This window comes from Dipodomys ordii, unplaced genomic scaffold, assembly GCF_000151885.1.
Source record: "Dipodomys ordii isolate 6190 unplaced genomic scaffold, Dord_2.0 Scaffold251, whole genome shotgun sequence".
NCBI classification, from domain to species: Eukaryota; Metazoa; Chordata; class Mammalia; order Rodentia; family Heteromyidae; genus Dipodomys; species Dipodomys ordii.
Genome location: NW_012267467.1, coordinates 70202 through 90052, shown reverse-complemented (window position 1 = coordinate 90052; position 19851 = coordinate 70202). Strand labels below are relative to the sequence as shown.

The window sequence follows — 19851 nt, the reverse complement described above, 5'->3', positions numbered from 1 at the left end:
CCCGTCTCTCTCTCTCTCACACACACAATCTTTAGGCCAATGTGCTGTTCCCCCTAGTAAATGTGGACTAGGTTAATAAGTTAATAGGTGCAGAGACACTAATAGAGATTCTTTTTTTTTTTCACCTTTAACCTTGGTTACTTTGGGAAGGTATAAAGACTCCAGTATTGGCAGCAATTTATCAGTGTCCATCAAAATCATAGGCCAGATGCCCGTGGCTCACACTGTGCCGCGCCTGAGGAGGCTGGAATCAGGTCATGACTGAAGCCAGCCCAGGCAGAGAAGTTCACTGGTTTCCATCTCCAAAATAACCAGCGAATGGCACACAGTTCGCAGTACGGCGCAACTGGTAGAACACCTGCCAAGAGAAGAAACAGGCTTAACAAATGTGAGGCCCTGTGTTTATAAAGTGTACAGTTTATAATTTATGTTGACCACAATTCTACTTACAAGAAGTGATTCCATTCATATGTGAAACGCTATGAATATTGCATAAATCTAATTTATTTGTAATAGCAAAGTCCATTTGTGTAGCATGAGTGAAAAGCTTACTATTAAATGGAATCAAAAAGCGTCTAGTACCTAAAAGACTAGATTAGCATTTCCTTCTAGGAAACTTGAAAGGTTTTTGAACTTAGGAACATCACTGCTGAGTGACCTCCAAGGAGCCAGCGAGAACATCCTGATGGAGTACGGAGGGTGGATTACCCACACCGCCACCAGGGACACCACCTGCCTCACCTTCCTCATGAGCCTGCTCCTGCGGAGCTCCAGCCCCGTGCTGCTCGTAGGTGAGACGAATGTGTAACTGAAACCCTGTCATGTCCTGCCTCACCTTCCTCATGAGCCTGCTCTGAGGAGCTCCAGCCCGGTGCTGCTCGTAGGTGAGACGAATGTGTAACTGAAACCCTGTCATGTCCTGCCTCACGTTCCTCATGAGCCTGCTCCTGAGGAGCTCCAGCCCGGTGCTGCTCGTAGGTAAGACAAATGTGTAACTGAAACCCTGTCAGAGGTAAGAAGAGGTCTGAAGATGACTTATTCTTTGCAGTTTTGAAGTGGGTGAATGAACAGGCCCTTGAGAGGGTTTGGCAGTTTATATTGATTTCTGTTCTAACCAAGACTACGCCAGTACAGGACAGACACACAGCAGTTCATGAACACCCACATTCCAGTACATGACAGACACACAGCAGTTCAGGAACACCCACATTCCAGTATGGACACTACAATAAGAGCTGATCTAGAACTCTCTGTGTAGTCCTATTGCCTCTGTCTCCTGAGTTTGAGAATTACAACCCTGAGCCTCCATGTGTAGCTTGGGCATTATAAATCTTTCTATATTGTCATTGCCCCCAGGACTAATTCTAGAATTAGAAGTATTATAAAACATTGGGTTGACCTCAATAGACAATGGGCTTTCAAGTCCCAATTGGTTTAATTAAACATTATTACACAAATATTTTCAGCCTCTACTGTCACTAAAGGGTAATTTGGTGTAACTCCTACTCTAAACATTTATTTGAACTTACCAGTTACCTTTACCAATCCTCTAACTTGTGTATCAACAGAGGCAAATTGAGTGACATTTTTATTTCTACCTTCAAAAACATGGCAGTAAGCCGGGCACCAGTGGCTCACACCTGAAATCCTAGCTACTCAGGAGGCTGAGGTCTGAGTTCAAAGTTCAAAGCCATCCAGTGCAGGAAAGTCTATGAGGCTCTTATCTCCAATAAACCACCAGAAAACCAGAAGTGGCGCTGTGGCTCAAGTGGTAGAGCACTTGCCTTGAACTGAAGAGCTGAGGGACAGCGCCCAGGCCCAGAGTTCAAGCCCCACAACTGACCAAAAAACAAAAACAAAAACAAACACTTGGCAGTGTAACTCTGAAAATCCGTAGCGTGCCAATCACTGTTTCTACTGTACTTCTTAGTGGAATGTGAAGTCACAGGTCCCTTTCTGCTTCAGAAAGAAAGTCATGGCCAGCCCATGGCTTTAGTGCTAGAACCCCTGCCTAGCAAGCATGAGCCCTCAAGTTCAAATCCCAGTACTACCAAAAAGTAAAGAAATGTATCACTAAATTTCTCCCGCAGACTGTGCTGGTAGAATATTTTCAAAGAGCTAGTAATGCTGGCACACAGCTGTAGTCCCAGCCCTTGAGAAGTTTTGAAACGAAAGATCATGAGTTTGAAACCTGTCTGTGTTTCATAGCAAGACTGCCACACACACACACACGAATTAATGGATGCCGGAGCCTGCTGGCAACGAAAGGGAATCCTGAATTAGGGGGCGAGGATGCGGAAAAATAAAGACATAAGACAAGGATGGGTTCGGGAGGTCTGCAGCTCAAGACTGCAGCCCCGTTCATTTTTAACTTTCCCTAATGTATACTATTAGAAGTCAAGAGGTAACATAAGGTTACAGTAGTCCAGAAAAACAAGGAAAATTTCAGTAAAAACAGAGTGCAGTAAAAACAGGACAAGGTCAACTGGTAGAAAGTAAAACAAACTCTGCAGACATAGCAAAGCAATCCCGGGCACCTGGTGTTTTTCAAGAAAGCCAGCTCCTTGTACGTGCCTTCAAGTGAGCATCAGGGTCAAGATGACCTTTAAACTTTACAGTCGGCTCCCAACAAATGGAGATTTTGTTTCTTGTAGTATCTCTACAAGTAGTATCTCTTGTAGTATGCTACAAGCAAAAATATTTGCAATAGAAATAATGATTAGCTCTTAATCTACTTCTAATAAAGGATGTAAATCAAACAGATTGAGAAAGGTTCATATTAACCACTTAAATTAGCTTCTTCTGCTTTAATTTAAAAAAAAAAAAGAAGAGAGAAGAAAGAAGAAAAAAAGGATCACAGTTTAAAACCAGCCCAGGCAGAAAAGTCCATGAGACTCTGTCTCCAATTAACCAACAAAAAGCTGTGTTGGAGGCGTGGATCAAGTGATAACATGGCAACCATGCACAAGCACACTGAACAGGAGTGTAAAGCCCTGAGTCCAGCCTCCAGTAGTAGGGGAGGGCTGTACAAATTTCAAAGGAAGGAGAGTGCTATTGCTTCACCTCAGTGTGCTAACGTGTGTTTCCTCCTAGGCGAGTCTGGTGTTGGGAAAACGGCGACCATTAACCAAATGCTTGAGAAGTTAGAAGCCCCAGGAGCACTGGATATCAAATATGGGTCAATCTTAGGAGATGTCCTATTACATAATGAAATTAAAAAGTCAAGGTTGTATATATTAAACTCCAAATGTTATTTGTCTGATAAAATGTTTGCCTTAATATATGTGTACCTTGTTTTAAAGTAAATCTGTTATCCAAAAATGAAAAATTACTCAAATGAAATAATTTTTTACTATTCTCAACTGTCCATGTTTGACAGACATTAAGTGTTATCTATTTTGACTACAATATAGTTGGGAAACAGCTGTTAGCTATTTAACATCCTTTGCCCCATACACTTGACATTTATTTTAATGAAAACACTTAAAATTTACTCCTTTAGCAGCTTTTAGATACACATTATTAATTACTATGACCTCCACGCTGTACAGTAGACCATGAAATCTCATTCCTTCTATGGAATTGAAGCTGGTGTGAGATGAGCATCTCCCCATTGCTAGCTACCCTGCCACCAGCTCCTGACAAGGACATCTTCTTGTCAGCATCTCTTCACTCGGCGTTTCTCAATTAGTAATATGATGAAGATTATGAAGTATTTACTTTTCCATGCCTGGTTGATTTCTCTATTGTCACGCCAGTTCCATGTTATTGTCAGTACTTTTGACTTGCAGTATATTTTGAAGCCACATGCTATGTTGCCTTTGTTCTTTCTGTTCAGAATTGCTTTGGCTATTTGGAGTTGTTTGTGTTCCAAAGGAAAAATGAAAAGTAGCACTGGAATTTTGCTAGGATAGGATGGATGAAGTAACAGAACTATTTCTTCTAGTCTGTGAACACAGGGCAGGGTTTTCCATCTATTTGTGTTTTCCTCCGTTTCTCCCGTTAGTGCTTTATAGTTTTAATATGTAGATTTTTCATCTCCTGATTAAATTTACTCCTAAATGTCTTTTCAGTCATAGGTACTGAACCCTGTTCCTTGCCCATATTAGGCAAACGATCTACCACTAAGCTACCAATCCTTGGAGTTTTGTTTTGTTTTTGTTTTTTTGAGACAGTCTGTCTTTGTAACCCAGGCCAGCCTAGCCTGGGAGCCCTCCTGCCTCAGCCTCTGAGTTCTGAGATGTACGGTATCTGAATTATTTTCTAGTGATAGTGTGAAGGAGATAGCTTTTCTTTTTTCAGATAGTTTGCTGTTAGCATATAGAAACTGAACTGGTTTTTGTATTTTGATTTTAAATCCTACAACTTTATTAAATTCATTTATCAGTTCTGATTATTGGTGCAAATAAAATGATACCATCAGCATAAATAATCTCACCTCTTCCTTTCCTCTTCATATGCCTTTGTTTCTTTTCTTTCCTGGTTGTTCTGATGGAGACATCTAGCACTAACTTACAAGGAAGTAGCTGGTGCCCTGGCCACACAGGAAGAACTCTGAGTGGGAGGCTGGCTGTGGATTTGCATGTGGTTTTTAGGTTGAGGCACATCTCTTCCTAATGTTGTAAAGGTTTTGTTATAATGGAATATGTTAACTTTTGTGGCATGCTTTTTCACATAGCCTTTGCCCCTCTCTCTACTGATGTGATGTATCACATTCATTATTTTTGTGTGTTGAACCCTGTATGTTGAACCACTTGATCATGGTGAATTATCCTTTTAATGTTCTTTTGAATTCAGTTTTGTTAACCTTTCATTGATGATTTTTGCCTCTGTGTTTATCTAAGATACTGTCCTAAAATTTTCTTTTCTTGTAGTGTTATTTTTGGGCTTTGATGTCATGAAGATGCTACTGTTGTGAATTGAGTTTGGAAGTATTCCTTCCACCTCACTCATTGTTAACATGTGAGAGGTTTGGTGCCTGTTCTTCCTTCAGTGATTGGCAGAATTCATTAGGAAGCCAGTCTGTCAGCTCTTCCTTAAATGACTGGTAGAATTCATTATGGAGCCATGCTGTTCTGGGCCCTTCTTTGGCAGGAGGGTTTTAACTACTAACCTCACCTCCTTGCTTTTCATTCGTTTACCCAGATTTTCTGTTTAAAAGAAAATAGTTATTTTTCCAAACTACTAGCAATGAGATTCATTCCTCTGAGTCAGAAATTCTTACATTTATTTTTAATATAGCAAAATTTTAAATCTCAATTATTATATAGCATGAAATACAGCTGCAAGCGTGGCGCTGGTGGCTCACGTCTGTAATCCTAGCTACACAGGAAGCTGAGATCTGAGGATTACAGCTCAAAGCCAGCCCAGGCAGAAAAGTCTGAGAGACTCTTAACTCCACTTAGCCAGAAAAAAAAAAAAACAGCCAAAAGCAGAAGTGTGGCTCAAGTGGTAGAGCAGCAGCCTTGAGCAAAAGAGCCAAGCACTAATGTCAGGCCCTGAGTTCAAGCACCGATACCAGCACAAAACAGAAAGGAAGGAAAGAAGAAAGAGAGGGGGAAAGGAGAAAGAGAGAGAAAAGGAAATAGGGAGGGAGGAATGCAGGGAGGGAGGGGAGGGAAAGACGGAGAGAGGAAGGAAGGGAGGGAAGGAAGCAAAGGAAGGAAAAGGAAAGGCAGAAAGAGAGAAAGACAATGAGAAGGAAAAAGAAATACAGGTGTAAACTTTTTCCTCCTAGAATAAAGCAATTAAGCTGTACAAATCAAGTTTTTCATACTATTGTTGCACTAGAAAAAAAGATCTACTTATCAAACATAAAAATGCAGGGAATTTCCTACCTCTTGCTGGGGGAAAAAAGAAAAATTATAAGTTGTACAAGCAAAAAGTGTTACTACAAGTTACTACAAGTTCTGTTGATGTATTAGAGAAAACAGTTGTTGTTTGGATTGAACAAGAAGCCCTGCTCTAGATGATAGCCTTGTATTCCATGTCACTGGGCTTGGACATCTCATGTGCATTGACCTTAACACCTCCAAAACCTGACTTTACATCCCTTCGAGGCCCCGTCACCCATGGCTTTCATTCCGGCAAATGAGACTCCATACTGGGGCCTGGGGCTCAGGGCTCATTTCCCATCTTCTCCAGTCTGTGTCAAAGCCCCTGTGACCCTGCTCCCCTCCCCGCTGATGCCTACTTCACTTAGATACCTCCTTTTTAAAGTGGAAATTATTTCTGAAGCTAATACAGTAGGATACATTGCTAGCACAAATAATTGGGGATCTGATAAAAATATGTACACTTAACATTTTAAATGGATTTTGACAACAGAGAAAGACAATTCTTTTCAATCCAACACAAAAACTTTACTGTAAAATAAACCCCCTAGTGTTAGGTAAATGAGTCTTTTGGTGTTTGATCTGTAGAGCAAAATGCATTTTATAAAGGCCCAAGGAAATGATGGCTTAATTAACCTTAGAAAATGTCCAATAACTGGTATGTTGTGAGTGTCCTGGGTTTTTTTCAATTTAATCCAATATTTTATTAAATTTGAATATCAATTATAATAGTGATACTGATTTTATCTCTAAAAATGTAAATAGAGAAAAATAAGGCTTTTTGTGGGAGATGGAAACAAAATAAGCTATATGCTGTTATGGTTACTATTTTTTTCTTACTACAACTACGGTGGCAATCAACTAACTTTGGATCCTTAAATCATTTGATTCCAATAGTCTAAAGCAAAATCTCAGCATCCTGATCTCCAAGACTCACAAGAAGGAGGGCGGAAGCCCAGGTACATGTGATAGTGCCGCTTAACAACCATTCCGGGATCATGGTGCAGCCACACAGCCATACACAAGCCACTCAGAGGGAAAACCGTACTTGGTAAATGTATCCAGTACCTCCCAAAGCACCTGAGGCCACTCAGAAAGCAGAGGCTACCATCAAAACCTGACATCCAGCTCACACCTGCCAACAATCTGCTTCTCTTTCACTCACTTAGATTTGGCACAGGCAAAAGTTATGATTCTGTAGTCCTCAAATCTGGCCATAAGACAGGAACATTAGATGGGATCTCAGGAGTAACAGCTGTTCTTCCCAGGAAGGAAGGCGTGGCAGCGGGAAGCTGGGGAAGGGCAATGGGAAAGGCAGCCGGAAGACGTGCCAGAGGCATCTGTGTGTTGAAGTGTGGGTCTCGCTCAGGGAATGCACTCTGTCTGGGTTTCCTTGGCACAGCCGCTGCGTGCTGCTTTGGGGTCTAAGTTCTGTGTGTCTGACATGCACAGATGGGAAGAGTGTCTGCTGAGCTTTCCCACTGCTGCACGTGGCTGTGGCTCAAAACTTTGCCTCCAAAATCAGTGCTGAGTGTTCTAAAGTCAGCCTTCTTTCAGAGTAATTTCTTAAAAAGGACAACAGCATAGCAAAATTACATCATTCCCAAATTTCTTAACACCCAAAAATAAAGCAAAAATACCAGATGTTCTAAATTTGTTTCCTTTTCATAGTTGACATAGATGCTACCACTAAGAAGCTCGAAGGTAGCCCTGATGACAGTTCACTTAAAGGAATTACAGCAACCACAATAAACTTCAGCGGCAGTCTCACAGCCACCAAAATCAAGGAGATGATTCTTAAGAAATTAGTAAGAAGAAAGAAAGATACCCTCGGAGCCCCTAAGAACAACAAGGTACGTGCCCGCCCCTGGTCGGCATCTGTGGTTCTGCGAGAGTGACAAAGTGATTTTCTTTTCCTGAATGTTTGTCACTGGACATTCCCAGGAGAGCATTTTAGAACAGACACTGTGGTTTTCAAATCAATACAATTCCATTTCTAGCATGCAGGTTATTTGGCAGATAAACTAAAACCAGAAGCCACTGAAATCTGAGTGAAGAAGTGTAAACTTGAGTTTGAAATCTGCAAATGACATTGCATGCTATTGCTTTGTTAATGTGCATTCTGTGAGGTTTTCTCTTCATGGCCTGGAATCGTGTCATCCCCAAGGAATAGGCTCGGGAGCCCTCCAGGGGCCCAGGGAGCCACACAAAGACCTGATGTCTCTTCTACTTATGTTTGGTCAGTTAGAACAGGATTAACTGTCCATTAGTTTAACCAAATTCTCTGCAGCATGTGAAATTGGTCAGGATGAAAGACTTGCAAGGCTCACGAATAAGAAAAACACACAGTCCCTGAGGAGCCCTGTGCTTTTAACCCTGTAACTATCCACTTCAGGGCTCTGTGCATGGGCCTCAGACTACTTTGATTTTAACTTCTATAAACTTGATACATGGGTAAATTTTAGGGATTTTGAAAAGGCTAATAAGGATGCAACCTCATCACACAACTAGAAAGTGTAAGCAAGAAATATTCATGTCCATTTGTGATACAAGACAGGGAAACTGAGTGTCTTACTAAAAACTGGTATTGATTGTTAAAGATTGGGTAATTAGGTGGTTAAAGTAAAATAGCTATTTTGTAATTTGAAAAGTAGCACTTTTAAACATGGAAATGTGCCTGAGTTTTCTGCTATGTGTTCATGACACCACTTGCAACAGATGTAAAATCTAGCTCTAGATGATGCTTCTATCATCAAGCCAGGGTGCATGGAAAATGCACAGCTTAAACATCTACACACCTGCCAATAGTATGTGCTCAATAATAAAGGCTTAATAAATGGTACACTCCTTCTTGAAATTTATTATATTTGTAAAGGAAACATATTGTCAGGCCTAACTACTACAGACCTAGAAAGGGTGGGTAGAATTTTTGCCATTTTGAACACTTGTTTTCTAAAAATCATATCTTCAAAATACAATTTGATCTGTTTTTTAATAGAAAAAGATATTTCATTTTTATGTTTGTTCTTGAACTATAGCATAACTTAATATTTGTACTTCATATTTAAAGAATGACTGTGTCTTGAAGCACGATGTCTTTCTCAAGGTTGTAGTATTTATTGATGACATGAACACGCCAGCATCAGACCCAGGCGGGAGGGCGCAGCCGGCCCTGGAGCTGATCAGACAGCTGTTGGATATGGGAGGGGTTTACGATACCGAGCAGAACACGTGGAAGGTACAGTGCTCACGTCAGATGTCGATACCTGCTATAAATTCAGTGTTTATACTAATATTTTTTTTCTTTTTTATTGTGAAAATACTGTACAGAGGGGTTACAATTACATGGGCAAGATAATGTGTACATTTCCTATCAAGCATTGTAGCTTCCTCCTTTGTTTCCCCTTCCCATCCCTTCCCATCCTCCCCCCGTCCCCCTGTTTATACTAATATTGAGTGAAATCTTGAAAGTCTAACCATATGGACTTGTTGAGACCCTGAGCTGATCATATCAAGTTTATCTCCAGTTTAACATAGATGGAAGGGTTCATAGAAAGTCTAGTTGCAACTGGGACCCGTGGCTCACGCCTGCAATCCTAGCTACTCAGGAGGCTGAGATCTGAGGGTGGCAGTTCAGATCCAGCCCAGGCAGGAAAGGACATGAATCTTATCTCCAATAAACCACTCAGAAAATAGGAAGTGGCGCTGTGGCTCAAGGGGTAGAGCTCTAGCATTGAGTTGAAGAGCTGAGGGACAGCACCCAGGCCCAGTACCCAGCCCCATGACCAACAAAAAAAAAAAAAGTCTAGTTGTGGTAGGTCCAGATCTTAATGAAGATGCGAGAAGAGTGTCCTAAAAGTTTCATTTCGAGTCTAGTGATGCTCACTACTGTTGACAGAATCATGACTAATCAGAATGTTTATGTCTTAACAGTTAGCTCAGCTGAGGAAGGCCAGTGAAGCGAAGGCCTGCCCAGTGCCTCCTAAATGTCTGTGGAAGACACATTATACACTCATGGCATAAACATCATAATGAAACCCCACAGCACAATGCACATATGCTAACAAACTTACAAAAGACTTCAGATGTCTACAGCAAAGAACATACATCAAGCATTTCTAGAGATATTACAGTCAAAAAAAAATCCAAGAGACTCCTGTGCAGCAATTTTTGTTACATTAAACAAAGTGAATAAGGTTTAAGAATTTGAAAGAAAAAGAATATGTCCTATTTCCAATTATTGCATTTTTATTCCTTCATTTATAGACAATCATTGTACACAGATGTTGGGTGAGACATATATAGAATGCAGATACGCAGTGTGTGGCAGTCATATTTGAGGAATTAAGGTATCTTCACATTCGTCATGAGAACATTCAAAATCATCTAGCTCTTTTGAATGTTCCACAGATGGTTGTTCAATATAGTTGCCCTACTGCACAAATCTGTACTTGATGCCTGTGGTCCAACCATTCCACACTCGCTCCTCGCCTCTGTGCGACCAGCTCTTTAGACAGCACAACTGGGTGAGATCCTGGGATGTTTGGCCGTGCCTGTTCACTCAGCATTAATCCATGCTGCTGCAAATGGCAAGGCGTCCTATTAGATTAAACAGTATTCATTTATCTACCACATTTCCTTCATCCACCCATCCACTAATGCACATATTGTTTGATTCCATATCTTTGCTAGAGTGAGCAGTGCTATGTATGAGTACCTTTTTGACATACTAATTTCAGGGTGGTTTATTTTGTCAGTTGTAGGGCTTGACCTCTGGGCTTGGGCGCTGTCCCTCAGCTCTTCAGCGAAGGCTAGTGCTCTACCACTTGAGCCACAGCGCCACTTCCAGTTTTCTGATGGTTTATTGGAGATAAGGGTCTCATGGACTTTCCTTCCCCAGTTAGCTTTGAACTGTAATACCCAGATCAAAGGCTCCTGAGTAGCTAGGATTACAGGCATGAGCCACCAGCACCTGGCTAATTTCATTTTTTTAATACATGTTTTCAATAGATTGCGTGACCATGTGATGATTCTAGTTTTAGCTTTCAGAGGGACTTCTGTGCTTTTTTCATGGTGGCTAGACTAATTTATGTCCAGCCGTAGCATATGAGAGTCATCCTTCTCCCCACAGCCACGCTGACAATGTTATTTTCTGCCTCTTTGATAGTAGCTATTCTAACTTGGTGAGATAATATCTTACGGTAGTTTCTATTTGCATATTTCCTGTTGATGCATAGATCATTTTTTCACATAACTGATGCCGTTTTACATTATCTTTCGTTAAAATACTTTGCCTATTTTATTGGATTATTGGAAATTTCTGTTGAGCTGTTTAAGTTCCTAATATATGCTGGATATTAGCTCTTGTTAGAGCCATCATTTATACATATTTTCTCTGATTTCATAGTCTGTTCACTATTTTAACTGATTGTACAAAAGCTTTTTGCTGTGATGAAGCCCATTTATCTCTTTGTTTTTGTTACCTGTGTTTTTGAAATTTTATACCATAAATCTCACACCAATATCATGAAACATGATCCCATGCTTTCTTCTAGTAGTTATTAGTTCCAAGTGGTTGCTTTGGGAGTGGGGGCAGTTCTGGGGCTTGAACTCAATCCCTCATGGTCTCAGATTCCACTCACAAGTGGTGCTCTACCACTTGAGCCACATTTCTAGCTCTCAGATTGTCTGCCTTAGAAACTTCTCAATTTTGCTGATCCTCAGATTTGAGCCTCCCAAGTAGCTAAGATTGAATACATGAGCCACTGGCCACTGACCAGCAATTGCTTTCTTCTTCTTTGTCATCTCCTCCTCCTCCTCCTCCTCCTCCTCCTCCTCCTCGTCCTCCTCCTCGTCCTCCTCGTCCTCGTCCTCCTCCTCCTCCTCCTCCTCCTCCTCCTCCTTGCCATTCACTGAAACAGTTTATGAATACAGTACATCTTGATGAATGTCATCCCTTTCAACATTCTCACCAGCCCCTCCCAACCCACTACTTCCCACACTTATATATATTATGACTGTGTTCGGTCCTTCTGCTCTCCATTTCTCTGCTCCCCTTCCCTTGACCTTACCCCTCCCAGAACACATGACCCAGCTTCCTGGTATTCTTTTTGTTAAACTGTAAGTTAGTTGTTCCAAGGAGTTACAGAAATGGAATGTATTCTCTCATATGTGGAAGTTATAAATATGTGTGTAACTACATGCAAGGTCATATGCACATAGATACAAATGTGTTGACTAAAGTATGGTAGATTCAGGAGAGGGGTCCAATGGTGAAAACATAGATTTCTACTAGCATTTCAAGTAAATAGTCATCTAAATCCATTTGCTCAAGTAAATTTCATTTCCTTCAGATGCATTAGCTATTGTCTGTTTTGCTTTTCGCACAGACTATTCAAGATCTTTCCATAATTGCTTCCTGTGTCCCTGCATCTGGTCGGCGTGACATTAGTCCACGCCTCCTCAAACACTTCACCACGCTGGTGCTGCCTCACCCCCCACAAAATGCCTTACTGACGATTTTCCAGGTAAGAGCATCTAGCCATTTCGTTTCTGCTTTCCTCCCTTCCTCCCTCCCTTCCTTCCTCTTGTTCTAATATATCTAAATATAATTTAATGTGCATAAGTAACACAATTGATGAATGTTCAATGTATATTTAAAAGACAAATGCCAGGATTTCATTCTTAGAGATTTGGGGCCCAGCATATCTGAGTCTGAACTGGGGAATCTGCGCATGCCTTAAAGTAGTTGAATTTTGTTCTTTTCATTTTCATATATATATATATAAATATATATAAATGAGAATTATGACCATCAAGCTGGACTAGTGTATGTTTGGATACTTTCTTCTAAGACAGATTATTTTTTAGATGTGGACCCTGTGACCATTAGCATCAGAATTTTCAAGGGTATTTTGAAAAATATATTTTAAATGTATCTTTAAATTTTATAAAGAATAAAGTATAAGATTATATTAAGTGAAGTAAGCCAGGCCCAAAGAAACATAGGTCCCATGGTTTCCCTTATTTGCAATAACTAGTATATGTCTGAAACAAGCAGAAAAGGTCAGATAAGTTGATGTTAGGTGAAATGAACCCCAAGATAAGGATTCAAATGTTTTTTCTTTCTTGTGATTGTTTCTAACATGTCCCTCCCCCATGGTATAACCCCTGCTTTCACTGTATTTGATGTTGGTATAATTTGTGGAGGGGAAGGGAAAAAACAAATCATTTAAATAGGGATACAGGTGGACCCCTTGCAACAATGAGATGTATAAGTCCTTATGTCGTAAAACGAACTTTACAACTTTGGCGGCGGGGGGCGGGGGGCAGGTGAGGAGAGGGGGGATGGGAAGGGGAAACTAAGGAGGAGGCTACAATGCTTGATAAGAAATGTACTCATTATCTTGCCCATGTAATTGTAACCCCTCTGTACGGTATTTTCACAATAAAAATTTTTTTAAGATTCTTCACAATATATTTTAAAGAATGTAGCAGTTTTTGCACAGGATATATTTTTCTAGCCTTGCTAGATTTCAAGTTGACTCATTTCCCAATAAGATGTTTAGAATTTTCAGAAGAAAGCATGAATGAAAACTGTTCCAAAATGAGATCATATTCTATCACTTTGCAGGTCTAATAACAGCTGCTAGGGAGCAAGGAAGGGAGAGTTACAGGCACAGCTGATTGTGTGGACATGGGGCATACGCTGTCCCCAGCTCAGCATTCGGGGACCATGCTCCAGACGAGGGCCATACTCTAAATGGATTTCCAGTGAGGTGCACAGGTCTGCTTCTTTACAGAAGCAGTCAGAAAGGGTCTATAGGTTTTAATTAGCTAAGTTTTCGTGCTTCTTTTTTAAAGGCTCATTTGGGAATCTATTTCTCCAACAATGGCTTTGTGTCTGACGTTCAGAGATGTAGGGAGCAGATAGCGTCTTGCTCCCTGGCTGTGTACTACTTTGTGTGTAAGACTATGTTACCAACGCCAGCAAAATGCCACTACACGTTCAACCTCCGAGACATGTTTAAGGTCTGCTTTTAAATTCGTTTTCTGGATTTATTTCTAAATTTTAAGTTGACATGTAAGTTTACTGCTTTGAACCTCTCCTCTTCCTCCTCCTGGTTGAGTTTTCAAAATTAAATTCTTAGAAACAGAATTGTAAAATTCATGTGGTTAGTTTTGCTATAAACCAATGAGTAAGTTGAAAAGAACTGGTTGAATAATTTCAAGCAGGAATTCAATAATGAAATTACTAGAATTGTCTGAGCTGCTCAGCAGGAAAGAAATAGCAAGGTCTAACACAGATTTGATTTTGCTTTGTCTTAGAGATTTATTGTGCCTACTAGGAAATCAAAGCATTATACATCTCATGAACACTGTCACAGATTTTACCACCCGTGCTGACTGAGTCATCAACTTCGGCTAAGTAATTTTCAAAGTTGCAGTGTTTCCCCGCACCAGTGTCTTGTGCCTATAATTCTAGCTATTCAGGAGGCTGAGATCTAAAGTCTCATGGTTCAAAGCCAGCCTAGTCAAAAAAAAGTCTGTATGACTCCATCTACACAATAACCAGCAAAGACAGCATGTCTAGAAGCATGACTCAAGTAGTAGAATACCCTAATCTGCCAAAAAAATGACAGTGTTAATGAAAACAACCTTTTTTAAATATTTTTATTGTAAATACAGAGGGATTACAGTTACATGAGTAAGATAATGAGTACATTTCCTATTGAGTATTGTTATCCTTCCTTTGTTTTTCCCTATCATCCTTCCCTCGCCACCTCTACAACTACTCCCCCCCCTACTCCCCCCCCCCCAAGTTGTAAAGTTCATTTTCAACATAATGTGTTGTACATCTCATTGTTACAATGGGTCAACCTGTATCCTTATTTCAGCATTTTGTTATTTCCCTTCCCCTCCCCAAATTAGAAAAAATGTATATACAAGAAGCAGGGCACCGACATCAAATACAGTGAAAGCAGGGGTTATACTGTGGGGGAAGAACATGCAAAAGAAACAAAAAATTCACATAGTACATTTTAAATACACTAAAAACAATAGCAAGAAAGAAAAAAAAAAACACTTGTGTCCCTATCTTGGAGTTCATTTCACTTAACATCATCTTATATGGTCATATGTACATAGCTTTTGACCAGATATGGAACCAACACAGATGCTCCTCAGTAGATGAATGGATCAAGAAAATGTCACACACACACACACACACACACACACACACACACACACACACAATGGAATCCTATGCCTCCATCAGAAAGAATGGCATCTCCCCATTTGTTAGAAAATGGAGACTTGGAAAAAATTATGTTAAGTGAAGTAAGCCAGGCCCAAAGAAACATATGTCCCATGGTTTCCCTTATTTGCAATAACTAGTGTAAGTCTAGGACAAGCAGAAAAGGTGAAAACAGCTCTTGAATATGGATCTTCTTTCCTTCTGTAAGAGCTCACCTTCAGCTAGCACATACAACCTTAAGCCGCGTTATGAGATTTGTTAGCAGGCTCACCGTTGTATAAACACAGCAGCGCTTGCCCGGCCTCCTCCAGCTCACTGCCTGCCCTGAGCCCTTTCCTCTCAGGGTCCTCCTGAGCCCCCCATGTCATCAAAATGCAGATTGCTGCTATGTGGTGTGGTGTGGTGTGTGTGTGTGTGTGTGTGTGTGTGTGTGTGTGTGTGTGTTTGCTGGTCCTGGGGCTTGAACTCAAGGCCTTGGCTCTGAACCTGAGCTTTTTTTTGCTCAGTGCTAGCACTCTGCCACTTCAGCCACAGCCCCATTTCTAGCTTTTGGTGGCTAGTTGGAGCTAAGAATCTCGTAGACTTTCCTGCCCAGTAGCTAGGATTCCAGGCAGGAGCCAGGGCCACCTCACAAGGGCTTCTATTATGGAACATAAACCTGCAAAACGTATGCCCTTATTTCACACACAGTCCTGCTAATATCTCAGAGTCTGTCCTTTATAAATCCCTAACAGCTTCTCCTAGGATTGCTGCAAGCTGACAAGAATGTCATCATCAGCCCAGAGATGGCCGCGAGGTTCTTCATTCACGAAGCCACCCGAGTGTTTCATGATCGCTTAATCGAAGCCACTGAAAAATGCCTCTTCCATCAGGCTCTTTCAAAGGAACTCGAGAACTATTTTCAGGTAAACTTTATGTTATAAGAATTATTTCAAATGGCAAAAACATTTCCTGAAAGTTTTCAACATTTCTCTGCTAGTAAAGCAAATTTTTTATATTTTTTATAATATTTTTATTGTGAAAATACCGTACAGAGGGGTTACAATTACATGGGCAAGATAATGAGTACATTTCTTATCAAGCATTGTAGCCTCCTCCTTTGTTTCCCCTTCTCATCTCTTCCCATCGCCCCCCACCCCCCTACTCAATCCTCCCCTGTCCCCTGCCTGACCAAAGTTGTAAAGTTCGTTTTTCAGCATTATGACTTGTACGTGTCATTATACCGACATCAAATACAGTGAAAGCGGGGATTATACTGTGGGGGAGGGACATACAAAGCAACAAAGAAATAATCTTATAAATGTGTTAAAAAAACAATTGCATGAAAGAAAAAACTTTTGAATACATATCTTAGGGTTCATTTCCCTAACATCACCTTATCTGAGTGATTCTGCTTGACTCAGACGAACACTAGTTATTGCAAATAAGGGAAACCATGGGATCTGTGTTTCTTTGGGCCTGGCTTACTTCACTTAATATAATTTTTTTCCAAGTATTTCCATTTCCTAACAAATGGGGCAATGTCATTCTTTCTGATGGAGGCACAGAATTCCGTTGTGTATATATACCACATTTTCTTGATCCATTCATCTACTGAGGGGCATCTGGGGTGATTCCATATCTTAGCTATGGTGAATAATGCTGCAGTGAATATAGTTGTGCTGGTAGCTTTCGTGTGGCCTTGTTTGTGATCATTTGGGTAAATGCCCAAAAGTGGGATTGTCGGGTCCTAGGGGAGCTCTATGTGGAATCTTTGAGGAACCTCCATCCATGCTGCTTTCCAGAGTGGTTGAACAAGCTCCCACCAACAATGCAGTGGGGCTCCTTCTGTTAAAGCAACTTTTCTTATGAATAATTCCACTGTTGACTTGAAAAATTCTGGGAGTGTATGTAAAGAACTGTGGAGGTGATGGGGTGATGCCTTTGTGGGCACTTCTGCCTCTCTGGAGCCCACAATGGCCCGTTGTCCCCCAGGACTGAGGACTGCCCCGGGCGCCTCCTGAGACTCTGCCCCCTCGGCCCCTGGAGTTTTAGTCCCGCTGCTGTCTTTCAGGGTGGTTGCAGAGACAAGGATCTCAGCAAACGGACTCACAGGAAGGCCGGCGTCTGAGCAGGCCACTGCGGGGCCTGTGTCTGACCTCTCGCTGAGAGAGCTGGGAGATGCGTCCCTCCAGCCAGCAGTCCTCTGGCCCCACGTCCCCTCTTTGCTAGTGCTACCTCCTCCTACCCTAGTCATAGAACTCCGAGAAACAGAACAGTTTATAGAACACAACTGCACTTGATAAGAGCGAAAAAAGAATTCTAAGACTATAAACGTCATGCATGGAAAGAAAGGTGGCCACAGACACATTGTACACCACACGCAAGTGATGTGAGAATCTGCCTGTGGGTGTGTAGGTGTGTACACACACACATATGGACTGAGGGTGTGGCTCAAACCATACACAAGCACAATAGCCAAATTCAGACCTCGTTACCACCAAAGAAACGCATCTTTCTGAAAACTTTAAGATGCTCATGCCATTTTCACCACGATGTAATCGTCCCTGCCACATCTGTTAGCCTCCACCCTGGCGCCCCTCCGCCCCCTCCGCCTCCCGCGCGCCGTCCCCCCAGCCCTCCCGCGTGGCCTCACATCTCAGTCACGTCGCCCACCGCTCTGCTGGTCTCACCCTTCCTCCCAAATGGCCAGAGCCAGGGCCCTGCCTGTGTTGAAAGCCCCCTTTCAGGTGCTCTGTGCACTTGGGAAAGGGACCCCTCCTGTCTTGGTTTTCTTGTCTCTGCCTTGTAGGACTAGGCGAGAATGAATAGCACCAGCTTAAATAGAACAGTTAGACTAACTTCTGGCACATAGTTCATCTTTGGTAGCTGTAAGCTACATGTTGTATCTACTTTCTTGTGCAGGCAGACAGTTCAATGAACCCAAACCTGCATTTCAGAGACAGACCTTAGTCTGGCCTCTAGATCTGTGTCGCATTACTTGGTTACTCTGGGCATTTCATGCTCAACATGTGCATGTCCATCCATGCAGCTTCTCCACCATCAAGACTCCCTGCCCAACTCCCCCGACTCTATCCAGGCTGGGCCCTTGATTCTAGGCACCACCGCTTCCCTTACACCTGACACCCCTCCTTCCAGCCACTCCCAGCTATCGCCGGAGGCTTGGCTAGGCCAGGCTCCGTGGCTCAAACCTTTAACCCTAGCTAACTGGGAGGCAGAAACACGGAGGCTCTCCATCTCAGAGAACAACCCAGGAATCCCAGCTGCACTGGAGCACCGTGAGGGGATGGGGGATGTGGGGAGGGGAGGAGGGAGATTGATTAGAGCACTCTGTAGACATGTGCAGACACTGCTGCATCCTAATTAAAAAAAATGCATTTTAAAAGAAAGTTATTCTGAGAGGTTTCTAGAGGCTTCACGACCAAAAGTAGTCCACAGCACAGGGACTGAAGAGCCCAGTCCTCCAGCCCCTGCCACAGGCCCTTCTCCAACACGGGGTGAGAAGTGTAACTGCACCAGCATGGTGGAACTTGAGTCTTAGGAAGTAAATGACCATTGGGTTCCTATTTTACCGCAGACTGAGTGGAATTACCAAAAGCTAGTGGATGACTCAACTGTATTCGTGGACTTCTTGGATATCAACAAGCCTCATAGAAAAAAGGCCTATCAGAATACCAATGACTATGGGAAACTTGCCAGTGTGCTTAATGATTTCCAAATGAAGTTAAGTTCTACGCCTTTGGAGGTAAAGACATACAGAAACGCACATAGTGCTGTGTGTGTGGATGTGTTCTTCAGGTACACTCGTATTTACTTACCCAGAATTGTAAGGGCGAGGTGTGTGAGGAAGAGGGGAAAGCATGTCCTCAGATTCAAAGCAAACGGTAGCTGGACAGTTTCACATTGTTTTCATCGTGTTGTCTGAGCACATACACTTTTGCAGTCAGTACACACAGGCTGTGGGAGCTGAATGAATGGCGTTGGTGAAATCAGGAAACGCAAGACGGTGACATAGGGCCTAGGTAACAAAGGGAAACATCTCTACATGGTTCCCTTATTATGGGCAAAGTGTGCTTGAAAGGCAAAAGGCCACCAAAGCACAGACACCTGAGAAATGCCTTGCTCCCATCCTCCACCGCTGGCAAGATGGCCAAGGCCAGATGCTCTTCTTCTCCACTGCCCAGCTTGCTCGCCACAGTGTGAGCCAAGGGGCAGCCCTCACTGTGAAAATGTGCTCTTCCCAAACACTGGCCAAACCACTGAGTGTACAGGGTCCCAGCTGCTCAGTTATAGTTTACTCCTGTGCCCCAAGGTGCAGACCATGGGGCACACCAACCTCACCTCTAGGACCACGGGGAAACATCTGATTCTTCCATAAGATTGTCTCATCTCTCTTGACAGGTCTCTCACCCCATGGTGTTTTTCAAGGAAGCCATTGAACACATTGCAAGAGTTACAAGAGTGCTCAGACAGCCAGGGAGCCACATGCTCCTGGTAGGGCTTTAAGTTTCTCTAGTGTGTGTGAGTTTGTAAACTAATTCTAATGCCAAATAATCTATTTAGAAAAGTCTCATGCCTTCTTTATGAAAACTCAGAATAATCGAGTCATAGGACAGAATCTGTCCTTACTAGTTTACAAAAGAAACATACCAAAAATGGTGCTTGTTTCTGGAAGGTATTTGCTATGAATAAAACAAACAAGCCTAGCTGGGCGCCAGTGGCTCATGCCTGTAATCCTAGCTACTCAGGAGGCTGAGATCT

The 19851-nt window shown here is 42.1% G+C and overlaps 1 protein-coding gene across 1 annotated transcript in view; it reads left to right on the top strand.

Moving 5' to 3' along the window:
* Positions 1-19851, top strand: part of Dnah14 (dynein, axonemal, heavy chain 14) — a gene marked incomplete at its 3' end in the record, with an annotated part of 224776 nt that overhangs the window by 138396 nt on the left and 66529 nt on the right. Inside the window, 10 exon segments of the mRNA XM_013036175.1 lie at positions 639-791; positions 3094-3229; positions 6732-6793; positions 7515-7687; positions 8941-9072; positions 12224-12361; positions 13698-13865; positions 15825-15995; positions 18668-18835; positions 19492-19584. Coding sequence (XP_012891629.1) covers positions 639-791; positions 3094-3229; positions 6732-6793; positions 7515-7687; positions 8941-9072; positions 12224-12361; positions 13698-13865; positions 15825-15995; positions 18668-18835; positions 19492-19584 — 1394 coding nt within the window.